General features: G+C 33.6%; 1 protein-coding gene across 1 annotated transcript in view; it reads left to right on the forward strand.

The window, feature by feature from the left end:
• Positions 1–26,847, forward strand: part of LOC129218194 (acetyl-CoA carboxylase-like) — a 282,701-nt gene that overhangs the window by 242,292 nt on the left and 13,562 nt on the right. Inside the window, exons 49-50 of the mRNA XM_054852411.1 lie at positions 21,274–21,541; positions 22,475–22,645. Of these exons, the coding sequence (XP_054708386.1) occupies positions 21,274–21,541; positions 22,475–22,645 (439 nt within the window). The remainder of the gene's footprint in view (positions 1–21,273; positions 21,542–22,474; positions 22,646–26,847) is intronic.

A 26,847-nucleotide genomic window follows, 5' to 3' on the forward strand; every position in this document is an offset into this window, starting at 1 on the left:
TGTAGAATTAACGGCTCTTCCCGGTGATAATTTGCTAAAAGGAAAAATTATTGCCTTGTCTAAATCGGGAAAAAGCACTCGAAAAATAGCCGATCAGTGTGAAGTTTCGCCTTTAACAGTGTTCAAGTGGCTCAATCAGTAATATTAGCTCTTAGATAACTTTACTGGTTTTTAGGAATTATATATATACTAGAGGACCCGACAGACGTTGTTCTGTTCAAAATTTGTAAATTGAAAAGTTAAAAAATTTCAATAAGCTATCAAGTGTTTGAACCGTTTTGTTGAAAAAAATAAGTAAAAAAAAAATGTTTTAAGCTGCTTGGTGTCAGAATGCATATATTTATTAAAACTTGATTTATCTAATGCCACTGAGCAGTTATTTTATCAACTATTTTTTCTCCCGTACTTGATGATTTGTTCCTTCAGCCATACTCAAAGGATAAAAAGTGTCCTCAGATATTAAGTGTAAAAGACTAACTACCCATCTAGAACAAACGAGAAATCCCGCTGCAACATCCCACGTATGAAAAAGAATAAAATAATCGAAAGGATATCGTTTTAAAAATGATAAAGGTAAAAACAGTTCTCTGAATAAGCGAAAATCACGTATCCCCCCCCCCCTCTTGATGTAAAATAAACACTTTCTTCAACTAAAATGACTAAAAACTCTTTAAAAACGAAAAGCAATTCTTTTCAATTTGAAATATTTCGCCAAATAAACAAAAAATACAATAAATTACATTAACAGTAGCTTTTAAATGTAAACAAATGATCACACAACTGTATAGCCAAAGTCGCCAAGCCACCGCGTTACTGTAATCCAGCCGATCAGTGAGCGAAGCCAACTCCGGCCGATTAGGGGTTCGATCTTTTGAACAAAAACTTTTAAAACTTCATATATTGCCTAATTTGTTCTTTCCACCAAAGATAAAGATCTTCCACTGCACTGATCTTTTGTGCACAGAACTACCCTGTTGTAATTTATCTGGACGAAAATAAAATTTGTTTCGTCTTTAAATTTCACCATCATTTTCTTTAATAATACAAATAATACAAATACAAATACAAATGTGACGACCAGCAACAGGCTCTGGGCCCAGCTAGGCTGGTCCTAGTCAATTAATTAGTCCCCAATGAAGATCAATGGCCCTCTTAAAGCTATTCACTCCCTTGCTCATTACCGCCTCTTCCGGTAAGCTATTCCAAGTGCCCACGACCCGGCTAAAGTAATAGTTTTTCCTGATTTCCAAGTTAGCCTGAGATTTAAATAGCTTAAAACAATGACCCCTTGTCCTGCTTTCCCCGCAAAAACTTAATCCATTTACATCTTTCATTTTGATAAATTTAAATAACTGAATCATGTCCCCTTTGACTCTCCTTTGCTCCAGGCTATACATGTTAAGCCTATTAAGTCTGGTATCATAATCTAAATCTGAGAGTCCCTTTACTAATTTAGTTACCCTTCTTTGAACCCTTTCCAATACAAAAATATCTTTCTTCAGATAAGGCGACCAAAACTGAACAGCATACTCCAAATGAGGTCTTACTAAACTCCTATATAAAGGCAGATGAACTTTCTTAGATTTGTTTGAAATAGATCTATTGATGAACCCAAGCATTTTGTTGGCTTTGTTACTAGCAATACTGCACTGTTGACTAAACTTGAAGTCCTGATTTATAAAGACACCCAGATCCATAACATTTTCTGCCTGATTTATGACTGAACCCTGTAAACGATATCTCATACGCTTATTTCCATGACCTAAGTGTAGCACTTGACATTTCCCTACATTAACTGCCATACCCCATTTATCTGCCCACTTAGTAATGTGATCTAAATCCTCTTGCAGCTGTTTTACTTGTTCTTCATTTTCGACAATCCCCAGAACTTTTACATCGTCAGCAAAACAATTCATGCTTCCAGAAATATTTTCATTGATGTCATTCATAAATATAATAAACAAAAGAGGCCCTAAAACTGATCCCTGAGGAACCCCACTTAAAACATCACTCCAATTAGAATGATTTCCTCTCACAACTACTCTTTGCTTCCTACCAGTAAGCCAATTTCTAACCCAAAGTAAAGTTTTTCCTCCTATTCCAATGTCAGCTAACTTGCTGAGAAGAGCAACATGCGGTACCTTGTCAAAAGCTTTTTGAAAATCAATATAAACAACATCCACACATTTTTTGTTATCTAAAGCTGAGGTAACCTTGTCGTAGAAATGCAATAAATTAGTAGTACAGGATTTACCTTTCCTGAAACCATACTGCAAACTAGTCAACAGACTATTAGTCTCTAAGAACATCATGATCTTAATTTTGATCAAAGTTTCGAAAATCTTACTAATCACCGAAGTCAAACTTACAGGTCTATAATTCCCAGCAATACCTTTAGACCCCTTCTTGAAGAGTGGCGTTATGTTAGCCAGCTTCCAGTCCTCTGGCACTGTCCCCGAGTTATAAGAAGCATTGAAAATATTCAAAATAACATCCACTAATTCCTCTGCACATTCAACTAAAATTTTTGGATAGATATTATCTGGTCCCGGAGCTTTAGTATAATGTACTAATCAGTTTGATAATCCTTATAGTATTCTGACATTGGTGCCAAAACTCAGATGGATTTCAGCCGAGAAATAAATGTTGGTACGGTACTTTCTGATCATTTGGTTAGGAAAACCTAAAGCACCGATCCGGTCACATGGTTCAACTACGACGACAGAACATACATTTTGCGTGAACCTTCCATTACTTTACTTTAAAATATATCACGGGACCTAAAATCGTTGTTTTCAAGAAATGAAGGCTTCACTCTCTCTCTCTACGTTTTATCTATTCTCAATTGACTTATCACAGTAGAAAATTTCATTACAAAACGCAGAGCTGGCTTTCTTATTGTCCTTTGGCAACGGGTTAAATATTTATTTCAGTTCTCGCTCAACAAAGGGTTAAAATAAATATTAATCATTTGGGAGATATAACCATCCAATGTTTAAATTAATTAATTACTTAACAAAAACGTTTCCGATTCGATCCATCGCGCTTTGAAACCATGCTTGCCACAACTTAATTACACACAAAAAATTTGATCAAAATCGGTCTAGCCGTTTAACGTCCGCACAGAAGATTTTTATATATTAAGACTAGAGGACCCGACAGACGTTGTTCTGTTCAAACTTTGTAAATTGAAAAGTTAAAAAATTTCAATGAACACCAAGTGTTTGAATCGTTTTGTTGAAAAAAATAAGTAAAAAGAAAATGTTTCAAGCTGCTTGGTGTCAGAATGCATATATTTGTAACAACTTGATTTATCTAATGCCCACTGACCAGTTGTTTTATTAACTATTTTTTCACCCATACTTGATGGTTTGTTCCTTCAGCCATACTTAAAGGATAAAAAATACGTCCTCATATATTAAGTGTAAAAAGCTAACTGCCCATCTAGAACAAACGGGAAATCCCGCTGCAACATTCCCCATATGGAAAAGAATAAAACAATCGAATCGAAAGGATATCGTTTAAAAAAACGATAAAGGTAAAAACAGTTCTTTGAATAAGCGAAAATCACTCAGCCACCCCCCCTCCCACTCCCGATGTAAAACAAACACATTTTTCAACTAAAGTGACTAAAAACTCTTTAAAAACAAAAATAATTCTTTGCAATTTGAAATATTTCAGCCAAATGAACAAAAAATACAATAAATTACATTAACAGTAGCCTTAAAATGTAAACAAATAATCACGCAACTCTATTGTTTATAGCAAAAGTCGCCAAGCCACCACGTTACTGTAATCCAGCCGATCAATGAGCGAAGCCAACTCCGTCCGATTAGCGGATCAATCTTTTGAGCGAAAACTTTTAAATCTTTATATATTGCCTAATTTGTTATTTCCAACAAAAATAAAGAGCTTCCAATGCACTGATCTTTTGTGTTCAGAACTACCCTGTTGTAATTTATCCCGACGAAAATAAAATTTGTTTCGTCTTTAAATTCCATCATCTTTTCCTTTAAGAATTATCAAACTAATCAGTTTATTATTAAAGTATTCTTGACATTGGTGCCAAAACTCAGATTTATTTGAGCCGAGAAACAAATGTTGCTGGGGGCGGTACTTTCTGATCATTTTGTTAGGAAAACCTGAAGCACCGATTCGGTCACATGGTTCAACTATGACGACAGAACATACGTTTTGCGTGAACTTTACTTTACCAGTACTTTACTTTAAAATATATCTCGGGACCTAAAATCGTTGCTTTTAAGAAATGAAGGCTTCTCTCTCTCTATGTTTTATCTATTCTCAATTGACATATCACAGTAGGAAATTTCATTACAAAAAGCAGAACTGGCTTTCTTATTGTCCTCTGGCAACGGGTTAAATGCTCATTTATTTCAGTTTTTGCTCAACAATAGATTAAAAAATATTAATCATATGAGAGATATAGCCATCCAATGTTTTAATTAATTAATTAATTAACAAAAGCGTTTCCGATTCGATCCATCGCCCTTCAAAACCATGCTTGCCACAACATAATTACACACAAAAAATTTGATCAAAATCGGTCCAGCCGTTTAAAAGGCTTATGGTGACAAACGTCCACACAGAAGATTTTTATATATTAAGATATATATTATTTATTTATTTATTTATTTGTAAAGTATTTGAATAATTTTCAATGTGTAAAAATCTAGGAGAGGAAATGTCAGTCTCAGTAGTGGGCCGAGTGCTTTGAGCCATATTCTGCACGAAAATAGTAGTTTTGGCTGATTGTGAACTTTTTTTTTTACTTCGTCAAAGATTTAACAAAACATTAATTTGGGTGTTGGATTCAGTTGAATTTTTGTCTATTCTTAATTATAACTTAAATACTATTTTTCTATTTATTTTCTCGGTCATTGTCCGTGAATTTCACATTAAAATCATTCTCGCAAGACAAAGATAAAATTTCAAATCCTTTTCTTCTTTTTTGAATAACATGGAAAAATATTGACAAAGAAAGAAAGTTATAATATATATAATAAATTATTGTTAACTACTAGATGAATATCTTATTAAATGCATGTTTTTCAGAATCCATTATCTGAATGTTCGGCTCCAATTTTATGACACTGGAACTAATTCTATTTTCTAATCGGATTCTTTAAACAAACAATGGCCCCATTGACCAGCTTCGCGGGCTGAATGTGGCCTGCGTCTTCACTTCGATGTAACTGCGGTTTGGTTATCCCATTCAATGGCTGCTGTGGGTCCTAATAATGATTACAACAGCTCTCAACTAGGTTTAACCGAACGATGAAGCAGGAGTCATATCATTAAAGCTGAGAGTGCCTAAAACCTAGTGGATGAAGAAAATTTATCTCACCAGTGAGATACCGTAAACATACAGCAGATAAATTTACTTTACCTACCAGTTTACTCGCACTCTCAGCTTCAATGAGGTGACTTCTGCATCCCGTACAATTAGTTTGGATTCCGGTCAGCGAAATCCACTGCAAGGACGAAATTGTAGCCACTGGATTGATTAACATGCCTGTCAGGTATGCTGCGTGTAGTATTGGCATATGTGCGCCAGCCTAATGCCTGATACAATAGAAAACATTCGTTTGCAAGAATATGTTACGCGATACAAGATCAAATAATGCTAAGCTTTGTTTGCAAGTGCATAGTTACAAAATCGGAGAAATGACAAGAAGTCTGATTTCGGTTCACCTTGGTTTAAGCTAAAATAACTTTTATCTTTTCAAATTACGGGTTGGACCATCTCAAATCTCGTTGCTTGCAACAGCATTGGGAAATTACTTTCCTAAATTGCTTTTAAGAGCCACTACATGTTTAACTAAAACCTAACTTTCTGAATGAACTTTCTGTTCATTCCAAAATAAACCTGTGACATAGGTGCAATACATTTATCAAACATATTCACATCATGATTCTAGGTATAAGGTTGGATATTTACATTTCTATGAGGCTAATTTGCTGAATCATTATATAAGCAATCCAATAGGTCCATATTAGAAAACGCAAAAAGTTCCATTACTTTTAATTTGTCATTATTCGATTTATTAAACAACGATCTATGCGAGGGACCAGCAAGACCACATCCGTAATTTTTAGGTTAATCCAGATAGACAAAAATCAGAAAAAAATTATTTAAACTTTTCTTTTCAAAAAAAAAAGTTTTCGACCGTAAATTGCTTTTTGGCGCAACATTATTGGCCAAAAAGTATCCAATTACGGGAAAAAAGAGAACTTCAAAAAATCATGAATTGAGCTGGATAATCTCGATCTTTACTTTGCTTACATTCCGTTACTTGATAAGCCGTGACCTTGAAAGAAGCGTTATCAATGTTGTGACGGTCCCTAAAATGTTTTTCGTTAATAACTTCTGTTCTACTGCACGGAATGCAGTGAAATTTCGTACCGTGGCTGTATTTTCCTGTTTACATAATTCCTGTCTTAACATAATTATGTAGCAAAAAATAGGGGTTCCTATTTGAAAATCAAGAGTTGGTGCTCATTTTGCTTTGTATATGGTCCCTTATCAAAATTTTACCTACTTAGTTTTAAAGAAGACTTTAAATCAAGTCAGATGACACCTTTTTTTTTCTTTCTAGCATGTATAATGGCCGAATAATTAAAAGTGTTTCTTTTTTTTTCTATGACTGTACCTTAAAGAGTATGACTGTATTAAGATTTTCCTGAGTGACACATATTATAGCAGTCCGCAATGAGTATAAGCTGTAGAGTGTAGACTTATAAAGACTAAATTGGAAATACATTTAGTCTCATGTTTACCTGTTTTTCTGCTACAGTTGTTTTGATGACTGAAGTGGCAGTCTAATATGGTTGAATGGCAACGGCAACTGGTAGTAGCAGTATATGCAATGATGCTACTGTATGATAAATAATGTTGTAAAATACAAGATCAGCAATGAATAAAATTAGTATTTTGTTGTGTTAGATATTTTTTTCTTGGTAATTCATAATTTTTAAGCTATGTGTAGGCTTGTCAGACATCACGGTTTACAAACAATATCCCAGAGTCCCGACCAGTTAACTTCATATCCCCGTAAAAGATAAATTTGATTACAGATGACCAAAAAAGTCTATAATTTACTGTGAAGAATTTATTTAGGATAATTACTTTGTCACATTTGTAACATTGACTAGTAAAAATAATATTGGATTAGCTTGTGAGGATTTTTACAAGATTAAAACATAAAGGGATTTTTTAAAAAGTCCTAGTCATTAATGTAACATGTAAATATTGTTCAAATTTTTATTCCTCATTCAAAGCGTTTCTTTTTACTAAAGTAATTTATAAGTATTAAAATGTAGGAACTAGAATGTTTAAACCTTTCTGCTTGTATCATTTATTATTGGCCCTATTTTAGGTTCATAATTAGTAACCATTTATTCATAGCATTAGGAATTTTCCACCCTATAAATCACTCTGAAAACCAGCCAGGGGTGCGTACATTTTTAAATACTCATGACGTTAGAGTTGTGTCCTGGTTGAATGTTTCAGAAATCTGGCTAGCCTAGTTATGTGCATATCCAGTATTTAAAAAAAAAGTAATCATGGAAAAGTACCTCCTTTCATCTCTGCATGAGAGGTTTTTTTCTTGTAGTGACTCTCAGCAAGAGATTTCGAGGGTTCCCAGAACATGCTATTCAATTATGAGCTACCCCCCCCCCCCCTCCCCCTGGTGTAATGTTTTTAAAGTGTTGGAGTAGTCTCAGGGAGGAGCATTATGAATTTAATTCTGTGAAGTATTGAGTGTCACTCAGTAACACTACTTACAGATTAGGCGAAAATGGCAGTAAGTTTCTGTGACATCATTACCCTATCTGAGTATTGGATCGTCCATAAAAGAACCCCTATGTGGGGAATTATTCTGTCTTCATTGTCCCAGTCTGCTGTGCTGTTTCTTCACATGTCATGGCTTGTCTGTGCAGAGGCGTAGCATGACCAAAAATTTAGGGGGGGCACCAGGGCTTTCACCAAGAAAGATTTGCCCCCCCCCCCAGTTTTTCAGAAATTGAGTCACCAATTTTGTGTTTAAAAAAAAAAAAAAAGAAAGGAAACTTTTTAGCGATTATAATGTAATAGAATAGAAATAACAAGTGAACAAATAGAGTAAAGGTGTTTCAAAAAAGGTTTTTTTTCGGCCAAATTTTGAAGCAAATGCAATATTTGAATATTATTTAGGAACATCCAAGGTTCTGAATTATGCTTTACCTATTTAAGAGCTGCTGAAACGAATGTTTGGAACATTTTCTTAACCAAGCTTCAGTCAAATAAAAAATGAATTGGTGAATAAACATAACTTCATAGAGGCCACTGACATAATTATATTTCCTTTTTTTTTCCTTTTGCCTTTTTTAAAAAAATTATTGTGGAAATCGCAGTTAAGTGGAGAAAAATATATGTGCCATCAAAATACGTTAATTCCGAAGGTCCCCGAACCTTTCCTACCTCTAATATCACCCACCAAGGACTGTCTAAAATTTCACATTTATAGCTTAGATTCTGATAATATTTCTGGGAAGAGCCCCCAAATATACCCTGACAATACCATTGAACATCTTATATATGATTTCTCTAACCTGTTTTTCTGTCGCTACATGAGATTTTATTTACTCCTTTACCAAATTCCATGATTTACTCCTCAATTTAAAGCTTATCGAGTCTGCTAATGACAAAAAATAAATTCAAGGTCTAAATAATGATTCTTTCTTTTTTGGTCAAAAAAAGTTCTTTTTCCTATTTTTATTGCACATTACTTCACAGCCGAGAGCGAAGACACATTGACTTGGTCGGATAAAGCAGTGTGCTAATAAGGGCTTGAGTTCAAATCTGGGTCGAAAAATATCGTTTCAATGCGGCTTTTTTCTTTAGCAGAATTCTTATCTAAGTTTCCATTGATATGCAAAATTATACTCATAGCAGAATTCTAAGCAGCAATTCTGTTATTAAAATTTAGGAAACAAAACATTGATTTTAGCACTGTCAATCGCAGTTTAACTTTTAAAATATTTGAACAAAGTAGAAGCGTAAATTTCAATTTATTTTGCTGCTTTACTACGCATAGGTTTAGTCTATACCGTCTCATGGTTGCATTGAAATCAGAAAATTCTTCTTTTTAGTGCAAATGCTTCACGTGGGTCAGCCAGTCATCTAAAATTGCGTTTCTGGAATTTCAGTATCGGAAAGTTGGCGAAGACAGGCCTTGAACCTCTCCTCACACTAACATTACCAAAGATGTTCTAAAACTGCATTTTAACAACTAACTTCGAATATTTTATGGAGGAGCATAATACCCTCCCCCTTAGAGCAAACATCATTTGAATTTCGTTTAAGGGCTTGAATTTCGATTAATTGCAGGGGTAAAGCTTCCGAAAACTCCTACTGGCATTATTATTGAAAGTCAAATAAAACTGATTTCTGGATTTCCAATTTCAAAATATCGTCAGTCCTCATGATAACATCAAACATGGTCCACAATTGCATATTTTAGATTGTTTATTTTCGGAAAAAGTTCTTGGAGTGATCTCCCAGATCTTTTCTCCCCTAAACATCTTTTAAGATTTTAAGCTGCATGCTTATCTGCTCTTGGCTTTTGTCGGATGTCTTTTCATCCATAAGCTCATTATTTTTTGCATTGAAAAAGGCGTTCCCTGTAACGCCGAAACACATGTCTGTTGTAATTTACAAATTTGTGCTTCTTCTAACGTTGTTTTGTCTTACTTTATTGTTCAGCACAAAGGTATTTATTTATCTTATTTGTGGCTTAAACGGGCCTTACGTTTACATTTTCCGCCTTTTTGCGATTTCTTTTTGTTTTCGGAATTTTTGTTTATTGTTGTATTTTGATCGTAACTTTTCACTTCTTGTTTCTTATTCATTCTGTTATTGTTTGATGTTGTTTATTCTCATTCGGTTTTGTTTTTGCTTTTGATTATGTCTCAAATCAATAGGTTTGCCAATCTTCGGATTAAGAAATTTCGTTTTTTGAATCATTTAAAATTTCTTCAAGAGTGTAGACGCAAGAAAATTATTCGGAAGTTTATTTCTTTGAAATGTAATTTGCCACGTTCTGTCAAAATTGACAAAGTAATCTTTCGGTCGAAATTGGCTTTACTCAGAGCTTCCATCCAGGAAACTAGGAAACATTTATCGTTTATTGAACGTGAACTTTATGATTTACATCTTTCGGTTTCTAATTCCATTCCCAACTTTAACATTATTGACAGAAATTCTTGGTCTAGAACCCTTCGTTCCTCTGATAAACATCAAATTGTTTTGAAAAAGAAATTAGCTATGCTTTGTAAATCTTCTCATGTTGTTCCTCTTGATAATTTACCTGTTGTTAATAAGAATGTTGTTGTTAATCTTTCTAGCGTTCCATTAAGTAATTCTCAAATTGAGGCTCTAAAATGTAATGATAATTTTGCTGTGAGTGTTAATCCTTCTTTTTCAAAGCTTATTGCTCCTGTTGAGAAAGCTTTTAAATTTAGTGCCTTAACTTCCTCTCAAAAAGATTCGATTCGGCATCTTATAGCTTCTAATATTGACTTTAACTCGAAAATTTCTATACCTGTATTTGCTAATACTGTTAGCCGTTCTGTTAAAGACTTAGTTTCGAATTCTGATCTGGTTGTTACCAAAGCTGACAAGGGTAGCCAAATTGTTGTTCTTGACAAATCATCTTATGTTGATAAAACTAATGATTTGATTTCTTCTGGGCCATATGCTGAAATTTCTGAAGATCCTAGTGATAAAGAGTTAAAAACTATTGCATCTGCTGTCAAGTCTGTTAAGTCTATTCCTTCAAATGTTAAACGCTCTGTTGTTCCATCTATTGCTAATTGTGCTAGATTTTATGCTTTACCTAAGGTGCATAAAGCTGGTATTCCTTTCAGGCCGATTGTTTCCAATATTGGTACGGCTTCGTACAAACTTGCAAAATATTTAGTCTCTGTGTTTTCTCCCCTTAGGAGTCACAATTTATTTAATATTAAAAATTCTGTTGAGTTTGTTAAAAAAATTCATAGTTTCGTTCCAAATAATTCTTTTATGGCTTCTTTTGATGTCAACTCTTTATTTACGAACATTCCCAGTCGAGGGTTCATTGTTATGCCTTCGTAGAAGACTTTCTGAATTTCATTTCACCAATACGGAAATTGAGGATTTAATTTTCCTTACCCGTACTTGTCTTAAGCAATATTCTTTTGTTTTTAATGGGAAATTTTATATTATGTTAGATGGTCTGGCTATGGGAAACCCACTTAGCCCCATTCTTAGTGATATTTACATGCATTATTTTGAGGTTAAGCTGTTCCAAAATCTGCAGTTTCAATTTTATGTTCGATATGTTGATGATTGTTTTGTTCTAATGAACCAGAATCAGTTTGAGAGTGATGAGGTTTTATCTATTTTAAACTCCATTGATCCTCATATTCAGTTTTCTTGTGAGAAAGAACGGAATAATTGCATTGCATTTCTTGATGTACTTGTTTCTCGTACTGAAATTGGTTTTGAAACTACTGTTTATCGCAAACCTTTTGCTGTTTCTTTACCTCCTCATAGACTATCGTCTCATCCTCCAAATCAAAAATATTCTGCTTTAAATTCTTTTGTTTATTGCACAATTAATATTTGTTCTTCGTCGGAACTTCTCAAAGTGGAACTTAATTATCTTAAAGCTGTGGCAATTGATAGAGACTATCCGCCAACTTTGATTGATTCCATTTATAAAAAACTTTCAAATAAATCCCAAACTAATGTTCTTAACCGAACCTTCATCAGAAAGAATTTGGTTGTTTTGCCATTCTTTCCATCTGTAAGCTATCAGGTTGCTAAGATTCTAAAACATTTCCAATTCCAGGTTGTGTTCTCTCCTATTAATAAACTTTCATTCTCTTCTCTTAAAGATCCTATTCACCCTCTTAATTGTTGTGGAATTTATAGAATTAATTGTAGTTGTAAACTTGCCTATATTGGACAGACTCGGCGTGCTTTAAAAATTCGCTTGAAGGAGCATCAAAATTATGTGAAAAAACAACAATTAAATAAGTCTAGTATTGCTCAACACTGTTGGGATTCGAATCACTCTTTTGATTTTAACTCTTATCAGATTATCCAAAAATGCCCCAATTCATCAGATCTTGACTTTTGGGAATCCTTTCATATTTTGAGGAACAGTTCTAACTTAGTTAACGATCTTAGTGCAGTTCCATATTTTTCTAACATTTGGCTCCCATATCTTTAATACTGTCCTTTCCCCATTCCCCCCCCTCTTTTTTTTCCCCCACTCATTTTTATCGATCTTCCTTTGTTTATTTTTACCTTTTTGTCTTGATTGACACCCCCCCCCCCAATTTTCTTCTATTTATCTTTATTTTTCCTTTTTTCGAATATTTTTTTGTTTCTGTTTATTTTATTTCATGGTTTTCCATTCTGCTTTTCCTTTCTTGCGGTTCACGGTTACTGACAATTTCGTTTTTTTTTTGTTTAAGCTTTGGCTTAATCTTTGTCCAATTGAATTCTTTCTTTCTGGGTTCGTACCTAAGAGAAAGCTCTTGGCCTTTGCTTGCATTCCTATTGGTTCCTGATCGGTTTATAACTTTGTCATTGGTGTTTGGCTAATCCGCTGATTTTATCTTTTAAGCTGCATGCTTATCTGCTCTTGGCTTTTGTCGGATGTCTTTTCATCCATAAGCTCATTATTTTTTGCATTGAAAAAGGCGTTCCCTGTAACGCCGAAACACGTGTCTGTTGTAATTTACAAATTTGTGCTTCTTCTAGCATTGTTTTGTCTTACTTTATCTTTTAAGATTGTCTAAAACTGTTTTTGAACTACAATTTCGAAAAAATTTCAGGGGAGAACCCTCAAAGCCCGTACTCTTTAATGTAATTAGAGAAAAAGTATAACAATTGTGTTTTTCAAGTTTCAATCTGGAAAAATGGCTGGGGAAACGCCCCAAGACCGCTTTTCTACCCTAACATTAGCAAAGATCGTATAAATGCATTTTTAATGCCATACAAATTCGAAAAAACAGATACTCTTCTTGATTTTTGTGCTAATTTCTTTATAGTTCTGGGGACAGAAGTTAAGTGTCCAACCAGTTGGGGTTGCACGTGCCCCCCCCCCCATCCCGGTGCTATGCCTCTGTGCCTGTTCTACCCTTTTGTTGGAAGGGAGTTTTGGTCAATGGTTGGATTTGTTTTAATTACCTAAGTCCCGGCATATTGAAAGTGTAGAATTGAAGTGGCTAAGTGAAGATGCTTGTGTTAATTTTTGTTTGGTGGCCAGTTTAGACATAGATTGAATGTCTGCTGAGAGTGCAATGTGAAATTACTTCATTTTAAGAAATTGGTTACATTAACCTGGCATCGTGTTTCCTGATTCCTTGATGATACATACTGATTCACCTACAGAGTGGTGTGCTTCACAATTTTGGGAATAAGTGCATAATTCATATGTGTGTGATGTGCTCAGTGGACTTTAATTCACAATGGACACAACTGGTGGAAATTGGTGACTTTTTCTGTTTAAATCATTCTCTGTGTTAGATACCAGATTAAGTGTACACCACTTTGTCCATTCATATACTTTTATTTCTTAATATTTCTTATAACATTTCTTAATAACATTGCTTAAAACATTTCAAATCAAAACTTAGCTGTTCTAACAAAACATATCCACTGTTGCCATACAAAAAAGTACAAACTCTTAAAGGACGGGAAAATAAAGCAAAGGCTTGCAACACTCTGGGATATTTTGTACATGAGTCATTCCATGTCAAGTGATCCAAAATTTGGGAAATTTTTTCCCTCACCCTTTTGTATTTCTTTGAAATTTGGCTCATCGATTGTACCCTTCGAGGTAATCAAAAGTCCAAATTTTTAGATTTTTATCTCTATTATTTTTTTATTTATGACACTTCGATTTTTCGAAAAACCCTCTTTTTTTCATGGATGCTTGAACATAAAATGGATGATAACTCAGCACCAAATATAGATAAAAAGATTTGGTAAAAAGCATTTTAAAGTACATTAGTTGCTGTTTAATGGGATATGCAACATGACTAATTTCAAAAAAATTTAATTTTTAAAAAATGAAATTTAAATTTTAAATTTTAATTTCTCAGTGAAGGTATAATTAATTTTTTTAAAAAAATTCTGAAAAATTTGTGTGTATTTTGTCTTCATTTGTGCAAAGTTTCAAGTTGGGATCTCAATGGGATCATATTTTTATAAATTTTTAAATAAAATTTGACTTATGAAATAATGACATTTTCCAGATTCTAACTAGTTAAATATGAGGTTCTCTTACTGGGGATGGTCTAGTAAGTAGTAATTGATCATGACTATGCTTGAAATGAGCTGACATGAATTTGTAGATTGGTAAGCCCCCCCCCCCCCCACCATTCTTAATCTTTTTTTTTTTCAAAACTTTTCAAAATGTAAAAATAAATAAATAAATAAATAAATAAACAACCAAAATGAATAGTAAACTTATTAAAAGTTAGTAAATGTTCTTCTTTAAAGCAAGAACCCCCCGCACCACCACTTTTATTGTTATTATTTTTTTTCAAAACTATTTTCAAAATGTAAAAAATAAATAAATGAATAAAATATAACAAAATGAATAGAAAACATATTAAAAGCTGGTAAATTTTCTTCTTTAAAGCAAGACAAAGTACATTACAACACCTACGATTAACACTAAACTAGTATCACGCCTCACCTAATGCTTTTTTTTTTTTTTTTTTAGACCAAGTGTTTCTTTTTCAATCCTTACTTCACAAAGTGTACTTGATTAATTCACTATCTGATAAGGAGTTATGATTCATTTCATCCCCTACCCAGGGGCGGATCTAGAGGGGGGCCATGGGGGCAATGGCCCCTCCCAAAGCAATGTGATTGTAGGAATTTTTTAAGAAAAAAAAAAGAAAAAAATATTATGAGAAGATAACAAAAGTTAACACATGTGTTTTACGGAAAAACAAGTATAGGCCTTAATTGAGAGATAAATTATATCCCTATCCTCAAAACAAAAAACTTTTATTTCCAAAATCTTTCTCCATCTTTTGCATCATTTCTTAATTCCAACTACAGACACTTGGACGATCTCTAAATGCTGCTGTTCTCAGAGTATACCAATTGTTCACAAGACCAAACAGAGCCTAAATTTTCGTTTTTATGGCTTTAATTTCGAAACTAGGGGGAGAACCTCTTTTCCCATGCTCTTTCACAAATGCCTTGATATGTAGGAAAAAATTGCATTTTAATTGTTTTATTTGGAAAAAATGTCAACGGAAACTAGCTTATCCAGCTCTTATCACTTAAAAGCAACTTAAATGAAATTTTTTGGGACTTCAGTTACAAACAATTTTTGATAGAACCTCCTCCCTCCCTAGTTTATATCGTGATGATAGCTTTAAAAGGAGGTTTTTGGAGGAGCTCAAGAATCTTCCATCCTTTTCTAAAATGTGTACAAATATAGTCAAAATCGAATTTTTAGAGCCTCAAAGGCAAAATATTTCCAGGAAAGAAGGATTCTAAGCACCTTCACACTTGCTTTAATGTAAGCACAAATTACCTAAAGGTGCATTTTTAGGCTGGACAGTTGGAGAGTTAGAAGATCACCCCTTCTCTTCTAACTTCTCAATGTAACAGAATATTTTGGTTTCTAAGCTTTATTTTCAAAAAGTATTTTGGGGCCAGCGCCCGAAACCTGGCCTTTCTCCGTACATCATCCAAAATAGACAAAATGCGTTTTTAGTTTCCTAATTTTCAAAAATTGATCGGAAATTTAAATTTTGAAACATTTTCAATGGAGATTCCTAAATCCACCCACTCACCTAATGTCTCGATACCCCGAAAATTGAATTTTTAAAACTTTATTTTAATAAAATTTCTGGGGAGTTTTGAGTTTGTTCAAAAATTTTGGATGGCCCCTCCCAAAAGAATCGACTGGATCCGCCACTGCCCCTACCCCTGCACAATTTTCAATTTTGGAGGGAGGAAAGAAATAGTTTGTCCACAGATCATATAAAAATAGGAGTGTTTCCCCCGTGTTGTTCCATTCTTTTCACACTGAACTAAAAATAAATCTAAGTATCAGATCATATGTCTGTCCGCATAAAACTAACTGTCTTTCTACAACATTTGGAGTGCAGCTGTTTTTTTTCTTTTCTTTAAAGGTAGTTTTCTTTTTAATTTCAGTTGTAAAGGAGAGCAATGCAACGAGATCTATTTATACATATATTAAAAGCATTATAAATCAAATCAAATTTTGCTAGTTTGAGCGTAACCTTCCATGTTGTTAAGCTTCATTCCAGATTGCCCCTCCCCTCTACCATCCCACTTTCCGAAAGAAAAAAAGCTGCAAATGAGTTTTTCTATTTGTCTGTTAAAGTTTTTCAGACTTTTAGTTTTTATGACCCCCCCCCCCCATTTATAAGCCTTAGTCACTACTGATGTTTTAGTATCGTGTGTCCCAGTTTATTATGATTATAACTCTTACACATGCCAGCTTTTTTTTTTTTTTTTTGAATACAGTTTTGAAAAAGGATAAAAAGTGGTTGTGTGGCGGGGGAGGGGGGACAACTAATCTACAAATTCATGTCAGCTCATTTCAAGCATAGTCATGATCAATCACTACTTACTAGATCATACCCAGAAAGAAAACCCCATATTTAACTAGTTAGAATCTGAAAAATGTCATTATTTCATAAGTCAAATTTTATTTAAAAATTCATAAAAATATGATCCCATTGAGATCCCAACTTGAAACTTTGCACAAATGAAGATAAAATACACACAAACTTTTGAGAATTTTTTTAAAAAAAATCATTATACCTTTTCTGAGAAATTTAAATTTTTTTTTTAAATTAATTTTTTTTTAATTAGTCATGTTGCATATCCCATTAAACAGCAACTAATGTACTTTAAAATGCTTTTTATCAAATCTTTTTATCTATATTTGGTGCTGAGTTATCGTCCATTTTATGTTCAAGTATCCATGAAAAAAAGAGGGTTTTTCGAAAAATCAAAGTGTCATAAATTAAAAAAAAAATAAATAAAAATCTAAAAAATTGGACTTTTTATTACCTCAAAGGGTACAATTGATGAGCCAAATTTCAAAGAAATACAAAAAGGTGAGGGAAAAAACTTTGGATCACTTGACATGGAATGACCGATATGTTAAGTTTATGATAGTATGCATTCCTGTTGGTATATCTCTAGTCAATTTAACAAATGAGTTATTGTGTTAAAATTTGTGCCTTGCACTCTGACACTTCACGCATTTTTGGTTTACTTTAACTTATATTATTTTCTGATGGAAAGTTGAAGGTAAGTTTAACCCGTAACAGTGGAGGTGAAGAAGTAGGACGTAACAGGGGATGTGAGGTCTTAGAGACTGCTCTATTTACAATATTTTTTTAAATGGTGTAGTTAAGATACATTCCTGTAATTTCCCTTAAATGTTCTTTGAACTTTTATTGGTGCGGGAAAAAAATATTTTTGAATTTTTGATCGAAATACCCCTTTTCCGGGGAAATTTTGCTAGAGGCTTAAGAATTTTTCGAGAAAATCATATGCTGCAGTACATAACTAACTACTTGTAATAAAAATGGATCTAATATTTCTTAGTGATTTCATTTTAGTTTTTCAATATCTACAGAACATTTTAGTACCAGAAAATAGATTATATGACGGTGCGAGAAAATTTTGACAGCCCTTTAACTAATAGTATTTTGCATCGTATTTCAAAGAATAATTCAGTCTTCATTGTCCCTAGACATGGGCGCCCATATGAAAAGTTGCAAGGGAGGGGGGGGGGGCTCAAATATTTTCCCCATGGTTTAGCTGGATATTTTCCCCGTGAAAACTGATTTAAGGACAGATTAGAGCCATTAAAATCTGACATTTTTAATAACTTATTCATTAATGACTGGAGAAGAAATGTTTTTACATTTTTGCAAAGAAAAAAGTACTAAAAGCTAGGAAGTTCTAATTTCAAAAGGGGGGCTTGAGCCCCTCTTGCCCCCCTATATGGGCACCCTTGTCCCTAGAACATCATTGCATAACATTGGTGAACATTTCAAACAACTATCAACCTCATCTAGAATATTTTGCATTTCTTCTGCATAAAGCGGATAAGATAAATGAACCTATATCCGCGGTTCTAACGTTAAGAGCCTAATGTCTACTACTGCCAAAAATTGTAACACTGAAAGGGAGGTGCGGTCTCACAGACCGCTTCTAAAGAATGCAATGAAATTTTAACCAGTGAACTTGCCTAAAGATGCTAATAAGCAGTGGCGCCGACTCCATGGGGCCTGAGGGGGCCCGAGCCCCCTCAAAAATATTTTTGAGGGGGCAGAGCCCCCCCAATAAATCAAGAAAATTATTAGTCATTTTATGCTTTCTAAACTCATAAATTTATCTTTTATTTTCCTTGTTTGAAGATTTGTTTACCTTGTTTACCTTTGTTTACCTTGTAAAATACATTCAGTAATGAGTTAAAACAAATAATTATTATGGTAGTAAGCAGGTTAACTGAAAACGAGTGGTGTGAATAATGATGGTGTTACGATTCTGCAAGCACACTAAGAATTTGTCCCAGTGCGCGAACTTACGGGTCAAGTCTGTTGCTAGTGGGCAGCGCTGCGGCGCTCATCTATGCTGATCTGGAAAAAATATATGAGACTTTGATTTTGTATATTAAATGGGAGGCGTGATAGTTTTGAATGCTTTTGGGAATTGTGTTTAAAAGGAAAACCTTCACAAAATGATGATCCTTTCGCTTCCTCGGAATCGACGTATACCAAAGAAGTATGAAGAGTAACAAAGCCAGCTCACTGCACACTTTCAAAATCCTGAAGTACTACAAGGTAATACATTGAGGTTTGTGAAATGGTATAATCTTGCATTATTGGGCGGTTTACATCAACTGGACTCACATAGGCCATTGCAGTTGAACAAGAGTGCTTGCTTTTATTAAACAAAAGTGAAACAAATTTTGAAAAATCAAGTGAGTTTTTCAAAAATGACCTAGACATTGAGAAACTGCGTTTTCACTTGAATATGTCAGCCGATATCACTTATGAAAAAACAACTGATCTTAAAAAACATGCGTTAATTAAATTACCTTTTTACAAAAATACTGTGCGTGTTTGTATTTATTGTTTCCTTTTTTCAAAGCCAAAAAATATGTGTCAGGCTTGTCGAGTTTTCGGGGTTCTAATGTTGATTAAATGACTTTAAAATGCTTTTAAAATAACTTTGAAGCTCACTATATTTGATCTCAAATTTAGAAACTTTCCCGAGGCAAGACCCCCTCCCCCCCCCCCCGCCCTTCACATTTCTTTTTTAATTTTTAAGTCGACATCTCTAGGAGTGCCCTTCCATGCAAGTCAAGTGCCCTACCTTTTTCAATGCCTCGCTACGGCACTGCACGGCTCCCCGTAAAAAAGAACAAAAAACTGTCTCTTTCTAAGACAAGTGACATGATCTAGTTGAACTAGAAAATTTGTATACCATTTTTTAGATTGTTTTACGGTAAAAACGCCATGTCACATTTGTCTGTTTAAATTAAACACCAGAAAATATGTAAATTGGCATTTTCAAAGTACAAAAATCTGACCTTTATTTGGGGGGGGGGGAACCTCCGTGGGATTGCATAACCAATTAAACCCCCAATGATGTCTAGCCCCCTCAATAATTTTTGCAAGTCGGCGCCTCTGCTAATAAGCAAGGGGGGTGTTCATGGTCACAAAACAAAAAGCTATTGGGAAAAACCATTCAATCTGACTGAAAATGAAATATGGGTGATTGGATGAAATTTGAGTGGTTTGTGAGACCGCACCTCCCTTGTTAAGGGTTAAACTTTTAATCAGCCTACAGCTTGGTCATTTGGCAATAAAGAATAGAGTTGGTGGATCTTTTGTGCATTTTAAAGCTACTGGGTATGTAGTGAAGTGTCTCTTTTTATTTATTTGGCAAGTTATTTAAAATTGCAGAGAATTTTTTAAAGGTTTTTTAAAGGGTGTGGGCACATTTTAGTTAAAAAAAATGATTATTTTGAGGGGGTATTCATTTATTTTAGGGTTTTCCCTTAAATTCTTAGCATGGACATCCCCGTGGGGGTATTGCTAGTTGCATCATATTATGAAGTACACATAGAGCTATATAGGCACAAAATATGGCACTTTGTTTTAAGTCTTTTAAATCAAGCCTTTTACTTGGTTTTAGCAGCTTGCTTTAGCCAAATAAATGTGCACAGAAGCAAAATTCTTGCAATATCTTTATTATAATAGCTCATGCTATAGGGCCATTCCACCAAAAAGTCAACCCTTTGTCCCACACATGGTGGTTCATATATTTCAATAAAAAGTAATAATTTTACAGGTTAATAATGAAATTTTTACATAAGCAATCACTCATTAATTTGTAAATTGTTTAACAGAAAAAATTCGTTCAGTAATATCTTAAAGTATTATTTTTAATAAAATATGTGAGGCGCCACATGCGGGTCAAAATGGCTGTTTTCCATGGAATGGCCCTATATTGTTCATAACAGGGGCCACACCCAGTAACGTTTCAGAGGTGTAATGTTATATTGTTAATGTGATATCTCATTCTTGATGTGTCTACTGGCTCCTCCCCTTAAGGTTAGTGTGATAGTTTTTTTAAGAAACTATTGCAACAGGACTGCATGAAAAAATTCAAAAATTTAAAAGCAGGATAGCAAACGATTCTGTGCTCTGTACTGATAACATGGGGGAAAAGATTTCCAAAAGCCCGTTGTGTGTAGTTCCCCTTCAGAAACCAATGCAGTAAACCAAGGAATTAGTTGCATAATTCTCTGTGTACACTCCCACAGATTTTGAAATGTCTGAATTTGAAAGTATTTAAGCAATATAGTCAAACCTCATTTGCGTGAAATTTTGGGTATCATGATAATTTGTTCACACCAACCAGATTTCATCGTATCCATCATATTATTAAATGATTGTTAACACACAGCATTCAATTTCATGTAAAGTGGTACTTCACGTTAAGTGATTCTGAATCAACAAGGTTCTATTGCTGAAGTAATTGCGCTGAACAGTTCTAAATTTTAAAAAAACTGCCCTGAATTGGGGCTTGTGAAGAACTGGTAAGACCACTTTTTCAAGCTTGATTTTTCGTATGTTTCTGTAGTAAATACGTTTGCTCTTGACTTAATTTTGCATATGGTTGTATTTTAGTGGTGGTATTCTGGAGCCAGAGGGAACTGTAGAAATTCGTTTTCGCAAAAAAGACCTTGTAAAGTCCATGCATAGAATTGATCCAGTGTGCAAAGATTTATTGCTTCAGCTATCCTCCACTGAAATCAGTGCCCAACAGAAATCAAACTTAGAACGCTTGCTCAATCAACGAGAAGAATCTCTTCTTTCTGTGTATCACCAAGTTGCCTTAACATTTTCTGATCTTCATGATACTCCCCGCCATATGATGGACAAAGGTGCTATTCAAGTATGTTATGTATTTTGTGACTGTTTTTTAAGTCTAAATTTAAATTTCATTGGTCACCTAGTCTTTTTTTTAAATATAAATTCAAAACTGCAAATGCGAAACTAAACCGAAATTGGAAAGTATATTTACCTTTGCTTAGATAAAGTAAGTGAGAAAACATTGGTTATTGTAGCACACAATTGCAAAATTATTTCATAAGCATGTTTTGGGGTTTAAAATATTTCAAGTTTCAGCGTAGAATGAGTTTTCTGAGCTTCTGAAGCTGCACTCACTAAAAAAGCAATGAACATAAAATTAAGAATATTTATGTGAAATGATTGCATTGTGACAGCTTTGCCAATAGGCTTAGAAGATCAGCTAATGATAGTGAGCAAAATAACCAATGAAAAGCATGGGAAAACCAAACACATGACAAACGTTAAGGATAAAGGTGTTTCTGAACAAATTCCTCCAATTGGTGATTTTACAAAAAAAAAAAAAAAAACCTTGGAAGAAGTGAATAAAAATCAATGTGTGTGAGGGGGGGGGATCAGAATGTTGAAAACTCAGCAGCTAAAATTTCAAAAATGTTTTATTTTTCTCAAATTTGGAAGTTTTTTGTTTCATGTTGTAATTTTTCACTAAAAAGTCAAAGATTACAACAAGTGCTGATTTTTTTAAATAAATGAAAGTACTGTACATTTGTTACATTAAACAAAGTTCATCATTTGTAGGTTCAAGGGATCAATTACCCCCTTCCGTGATTCTAGAAATAATGTAATTATGCACTTGTCTGTTTTTTTCCCTGTAAAATGATTTGAATGCATACCCATTGCCCTCCTCTACCTAATATCCCGAATGGTTGTGGTTTCAAGCATTCTGGATTTGGGTCCCATACTGTAGTTTCAAAATCAATCAATGATGTAACTTTCATATAAACATAATTTTCCATAGGAAATCATACCATGGGCTAAGTCAAGAACATTTTTCTACTGGCGCCTTCGCAGACTATTGCTTCAAAACCGCATCAAATCTGACATTCTTACTTTCAAACCAACCCTTAGTGATGGTGAAATTGATTTTATGCTTCGTAGATGGTTTGTAGAAGAGCATGGTGCTGTTAATGTAAGTTTGCTTGGCTTTTTTATGAAACTTAACTTGTAGATTTTTTTAAGAATTTCTGATAATGAGTAAAAAACAGGTAAGCAGTTTTTCATAAAGTGTTTTTTTTAAATATATTTTTATTATTTTATGTATTGCAGTGAACCAATTATGGATTCTACTTCTATATAAGGCTAAACCAAGATTATATATATATATATATATATATATATATATATATATATATATATATATATATACTAGCTTTTACCCGCGGCTTCGCTCATGTTGATATAGTTTTTTTCAATCAATTCAAGTTCATAGTCAACACAGGCAGAGGTCAAATAGTTACCAAAAAATGGTTTGTCCCCAGTTTCGCCACTGTTGTCATTAAAGTAGGGACATTAATGCCACAAAATCCTAATTAACATCATTTATCCTTAAAAACAAGCACACAAAAGAAAAAATTAAATTTTAAAGTTTCATAAAAATTTACAATAATTGGCGAATGCACTAAAGTAGTCCCCTGGTGAGTCTGGAGATAAAAAAAAGGGATTCGGCGAATTAATTTACATTTGATTAGTAGTTTTAATGTCATTAGAGCGTGTTGCTTCACTAATTTGGCGAATTAATTTTAACTTCAATGCCTGACACGTAGTATTTAATGATCTTTTAACGCAAATCAATTTGGCGAAATTTTTACAGTTTAATGCAACCTTTGTAATAGCTGTGGCGCCAAGACTTTTGAACACTCGTCCCGACCGCGTTATCATAACTCTGCCTATTGAATAAATTTTTAAAATGTCATTTTGTTTAATTTCATTTTCTATTTTTGCAATTAAAAGCAGCTTAAAAATGTAAAATAATAAATCCATTATTTGTCGCCAAAGGACCACAGTACCATACATTCGCCAGAGACTTGCCAAGTTTATAAAACTGCGTAAAATGTTTGCTTAAAACCTATATTTATAAGAATGTTTTTTAATTCCGAACAGAAGATGCTATGAAGAAAATATTTTGCATTTGGCAGTTCCTGGCGAAAAATAAATATTTTTTTGACGGTAACTGGGGATAGGGTGGCAGACTCTGTTTAATAACTTTATTTAGTTACTAGATTATTGTACATAGCAAAAATACCTGGCGTTGCCTGGGTCTATAATAATTATGAGAAACAATCGCTACTTTTATTCGTTTTCTTCTGTAACTGTAATAACTCAAAACACACTGGTTTGACATGATTATAAATCGAGCTTCTTTCTTACCCATAAAAGTAAAATGGCAATATGTATGAAGAACAAAATAGTACTCTTTTAGAAACGAAAAAACGACAGTTAAGAACATACAAATTTGAGGAATTTCCAGAAATGAAATTAAACTTCACTTGTTTAAAAAGATTCATTTTTTTATTTTTTTTTATTGTATTTTGAAATCTTCTCTGTATTGCTATTGAAGTACAAACTTTTTAAAAAATGTAGCTGCCCGTAATCGCTTACTGTGATTTAAAATGTTACCAAATTTACAGTAATCGTTTTGGGATACCTTGGATAAGGTTCCCCCTCCTTACTTTGTAAAACTGTGTTACTAATTTTCACCGAAGAGATAGTGTCACCAAATACTGAAATACTTCTGGTGACTATAAAACGATGCTACCTGAAATGTTTCCAAAATAAGTTGTAAAATTTGGCAATTGTTTGAAATGGTGTGCAAATTTGTGCTGATTATGAATTTGCTAATTTAGTTGGCGGATTATTTTACATGTTAACAAATGATTTAAAGAAAGAAATATTAAAGAAATGGCGATATTTTGGTTACTTGGTGAAAACCAGGAAAGAATATTGCGTAGTCTTTACCTTCAAAAACAGCGACAATTGAAAAAAATGTCTAATGACTTAGCTATTGAAATGATTCCGTAAAAAACATTTGGCAAGATTCCTGCGTCTCGATCAACACAAATACCCAAATCACACAAATAATTTTTTTAAAAAACCATTAATTGCCTCAAAGGTGCATTAAACTGGAAAATAATAAGTCAATTCCATGTATTATTTTCCAATCTTGTGCAAATACTTTACTTTAAGATTCAACTTGAGAAAAGCCTTGAACAGTCAGATGAAGAGCAAAAATAGTCAACAATACAACAATTGTCGCTATCGACACGGAGTTGAGATATACACTAAATACTATATTGAGTTGAGGAAAGCCTTCGAACATGGAACTAAAAAGCTTATAACTCGTTTTTTCTTCTACTTAGAAATTTCGAACAGGTGCCATCTTCAGCAGAAAAATCAGAGCTTTCGATGGACATATAATGTTAATATGTGCAAGTATTTTCTCGCCCCCATATTAGAGAATTTGTATGAAAATTGTGCATCATTGCCCCCTATGGGGGATTTTCCCCCTTATAACGGGACGAAACATACCCTATGTGCCATTCTGATGCATAAGCTATATTATTGTAAAATTTCATCAAAATCCATTCAGTAGTTTTTGCGTGAAAGAGTAACAAACATCCATACAGACAAACTTTCGCATATGTAATAGTAGTAAGATATATATATATATATATATATATATATATATATATATATATATATATGGCCCAAACCACATTAAAATTTTTCATTGTGTAATCGTCATTTGAAAAATTCTCTCGTTGTTTGGCCCTATGCTGCAATTAAATTTTAAAGATTTCCTGAGATCAATATTTTTTTCCTAAGTAACATAGGTACCTCATGAGATACATCCGTTACGGAGAAAAAAATAGTATTTAAATATTTTTTCTGGAGATCTTCAAAATTTAAATGTATTATATAGAAGTAGAGTCCATGTGCTTCAGAAAAGTTCATACAATGAAAAACAAGGCTCTAATATAGTTGAAATCTTTGTACGGTGTTTCATACAACAATTGATAGGTGTACTAAAATTGAATCGCAAGGTACTATAAACTTGATTGATGCTGTGAATTTTAGTTACTGATAATATACTTGACTTTTGATTTAAACAATGTTTTATGCACAGTACATGGACTTTATGTACGTTCAGAAACCTCTATCTTTAATCTATTATTACCCAAGATTTGAAAAATAAATTGTTCCATATGATTTTTTCTTTCTGGTACATTGTATGAGTATTAGAAGCATTCATTGACATCCCTGTGTTTTTGATATTGGCAGACTCAATGACTAATTATTTTTTGTGAAAGGTTTGATCTTGTATCTAGGCACAGTTCTGGGGGAAAAAACCCTCCTAATTACTCTTAAGGGTGCTCTTCACTGAGAGTCTGAAAGCTTCGGATCCAATGCTAACCTACGGGGAAAGTTGAATGTTATTTTACAAAATTCCTTTGAAGTTTTCGGTCAATTTTTTTTCTGAGTATTTTTCAAGCCTATGTCTGTGTATTTTAGTTTTTACTTTTTTGATACGTCCATTCTTCGATTTTTTAAAATTCGAGAAAAAATGAATTTCTTCGAAAACGAGGTACTGTTGGACCTTTCGCTCTGTAAAAAAGCTGCAAATCGTGCTATCGAAATTCTAAGAACGCCCCAACACGCAAAATATTTCCAGCTCTCTTTTGAGACTAAGTTTGAAATGATGCGACCATTTCTAAAAAAATATTGGAGTTCCAACCATCTGAAATATTTTCGAAAAAGCTCAATTTCTCTACTAAGCCACGCCTTCCACCGGTCCGTCCTTTCTTGAGGGGAAAAACCGGATGAGGTGTATAAGATTTACAATCATTAGCGCAAACGACCGTTTCCATTTACTACTCCCCTCTTTTCCGGAGGCATTTTTCAATGAAGGAATGACTGAGTGCTTTTGAAAGTGAATCCACATGCTTGGAAACATCTTCACGATTTCATTTGTGTTTAGAAAGGATATAGTTTTTAAAGAGTGCTTCTGAGATAATTCTTGTGAATTCTTGTGCTAAATGACCTCCTGAATCCAAATATGACCACCTTTTTCCATTCACACGTCCCGCTTTTTTGGAAATGTCGCCCGCAATTTTTTTTCAGTTTTCGACAGTTTCATAGCCTTTATTTTTATTTGGAGGGGAAGGGATCGTTATATTATACATTAATACTTTTCTGAAGGGCTAGAGAGGTGCTAAGTTTGTACGCAAGAACATATGGAGGAAATTGGTTAACTCATGGGGGGTATTACCACTTATTATATTTTTAAAATCATCAAAACCCATCCTTTTTTCTAGGGGTTTGTTTTACAATTTT

The sequence above is a fragment of the Uloborus diversus genome, chromosome 3, assembly GCF_026930045.1.
Source record: "Uloborus diversus isolate 005 chromosome 3, Udiv.v.3.1, whole genome shotgun sequence".
Classification (NCBI taxonomy): Eukaryota; Metazoa; Arthropoda; class Arachnida; order Araneae; family Uloboridae; genus Uloborus; species Uloborus diversus.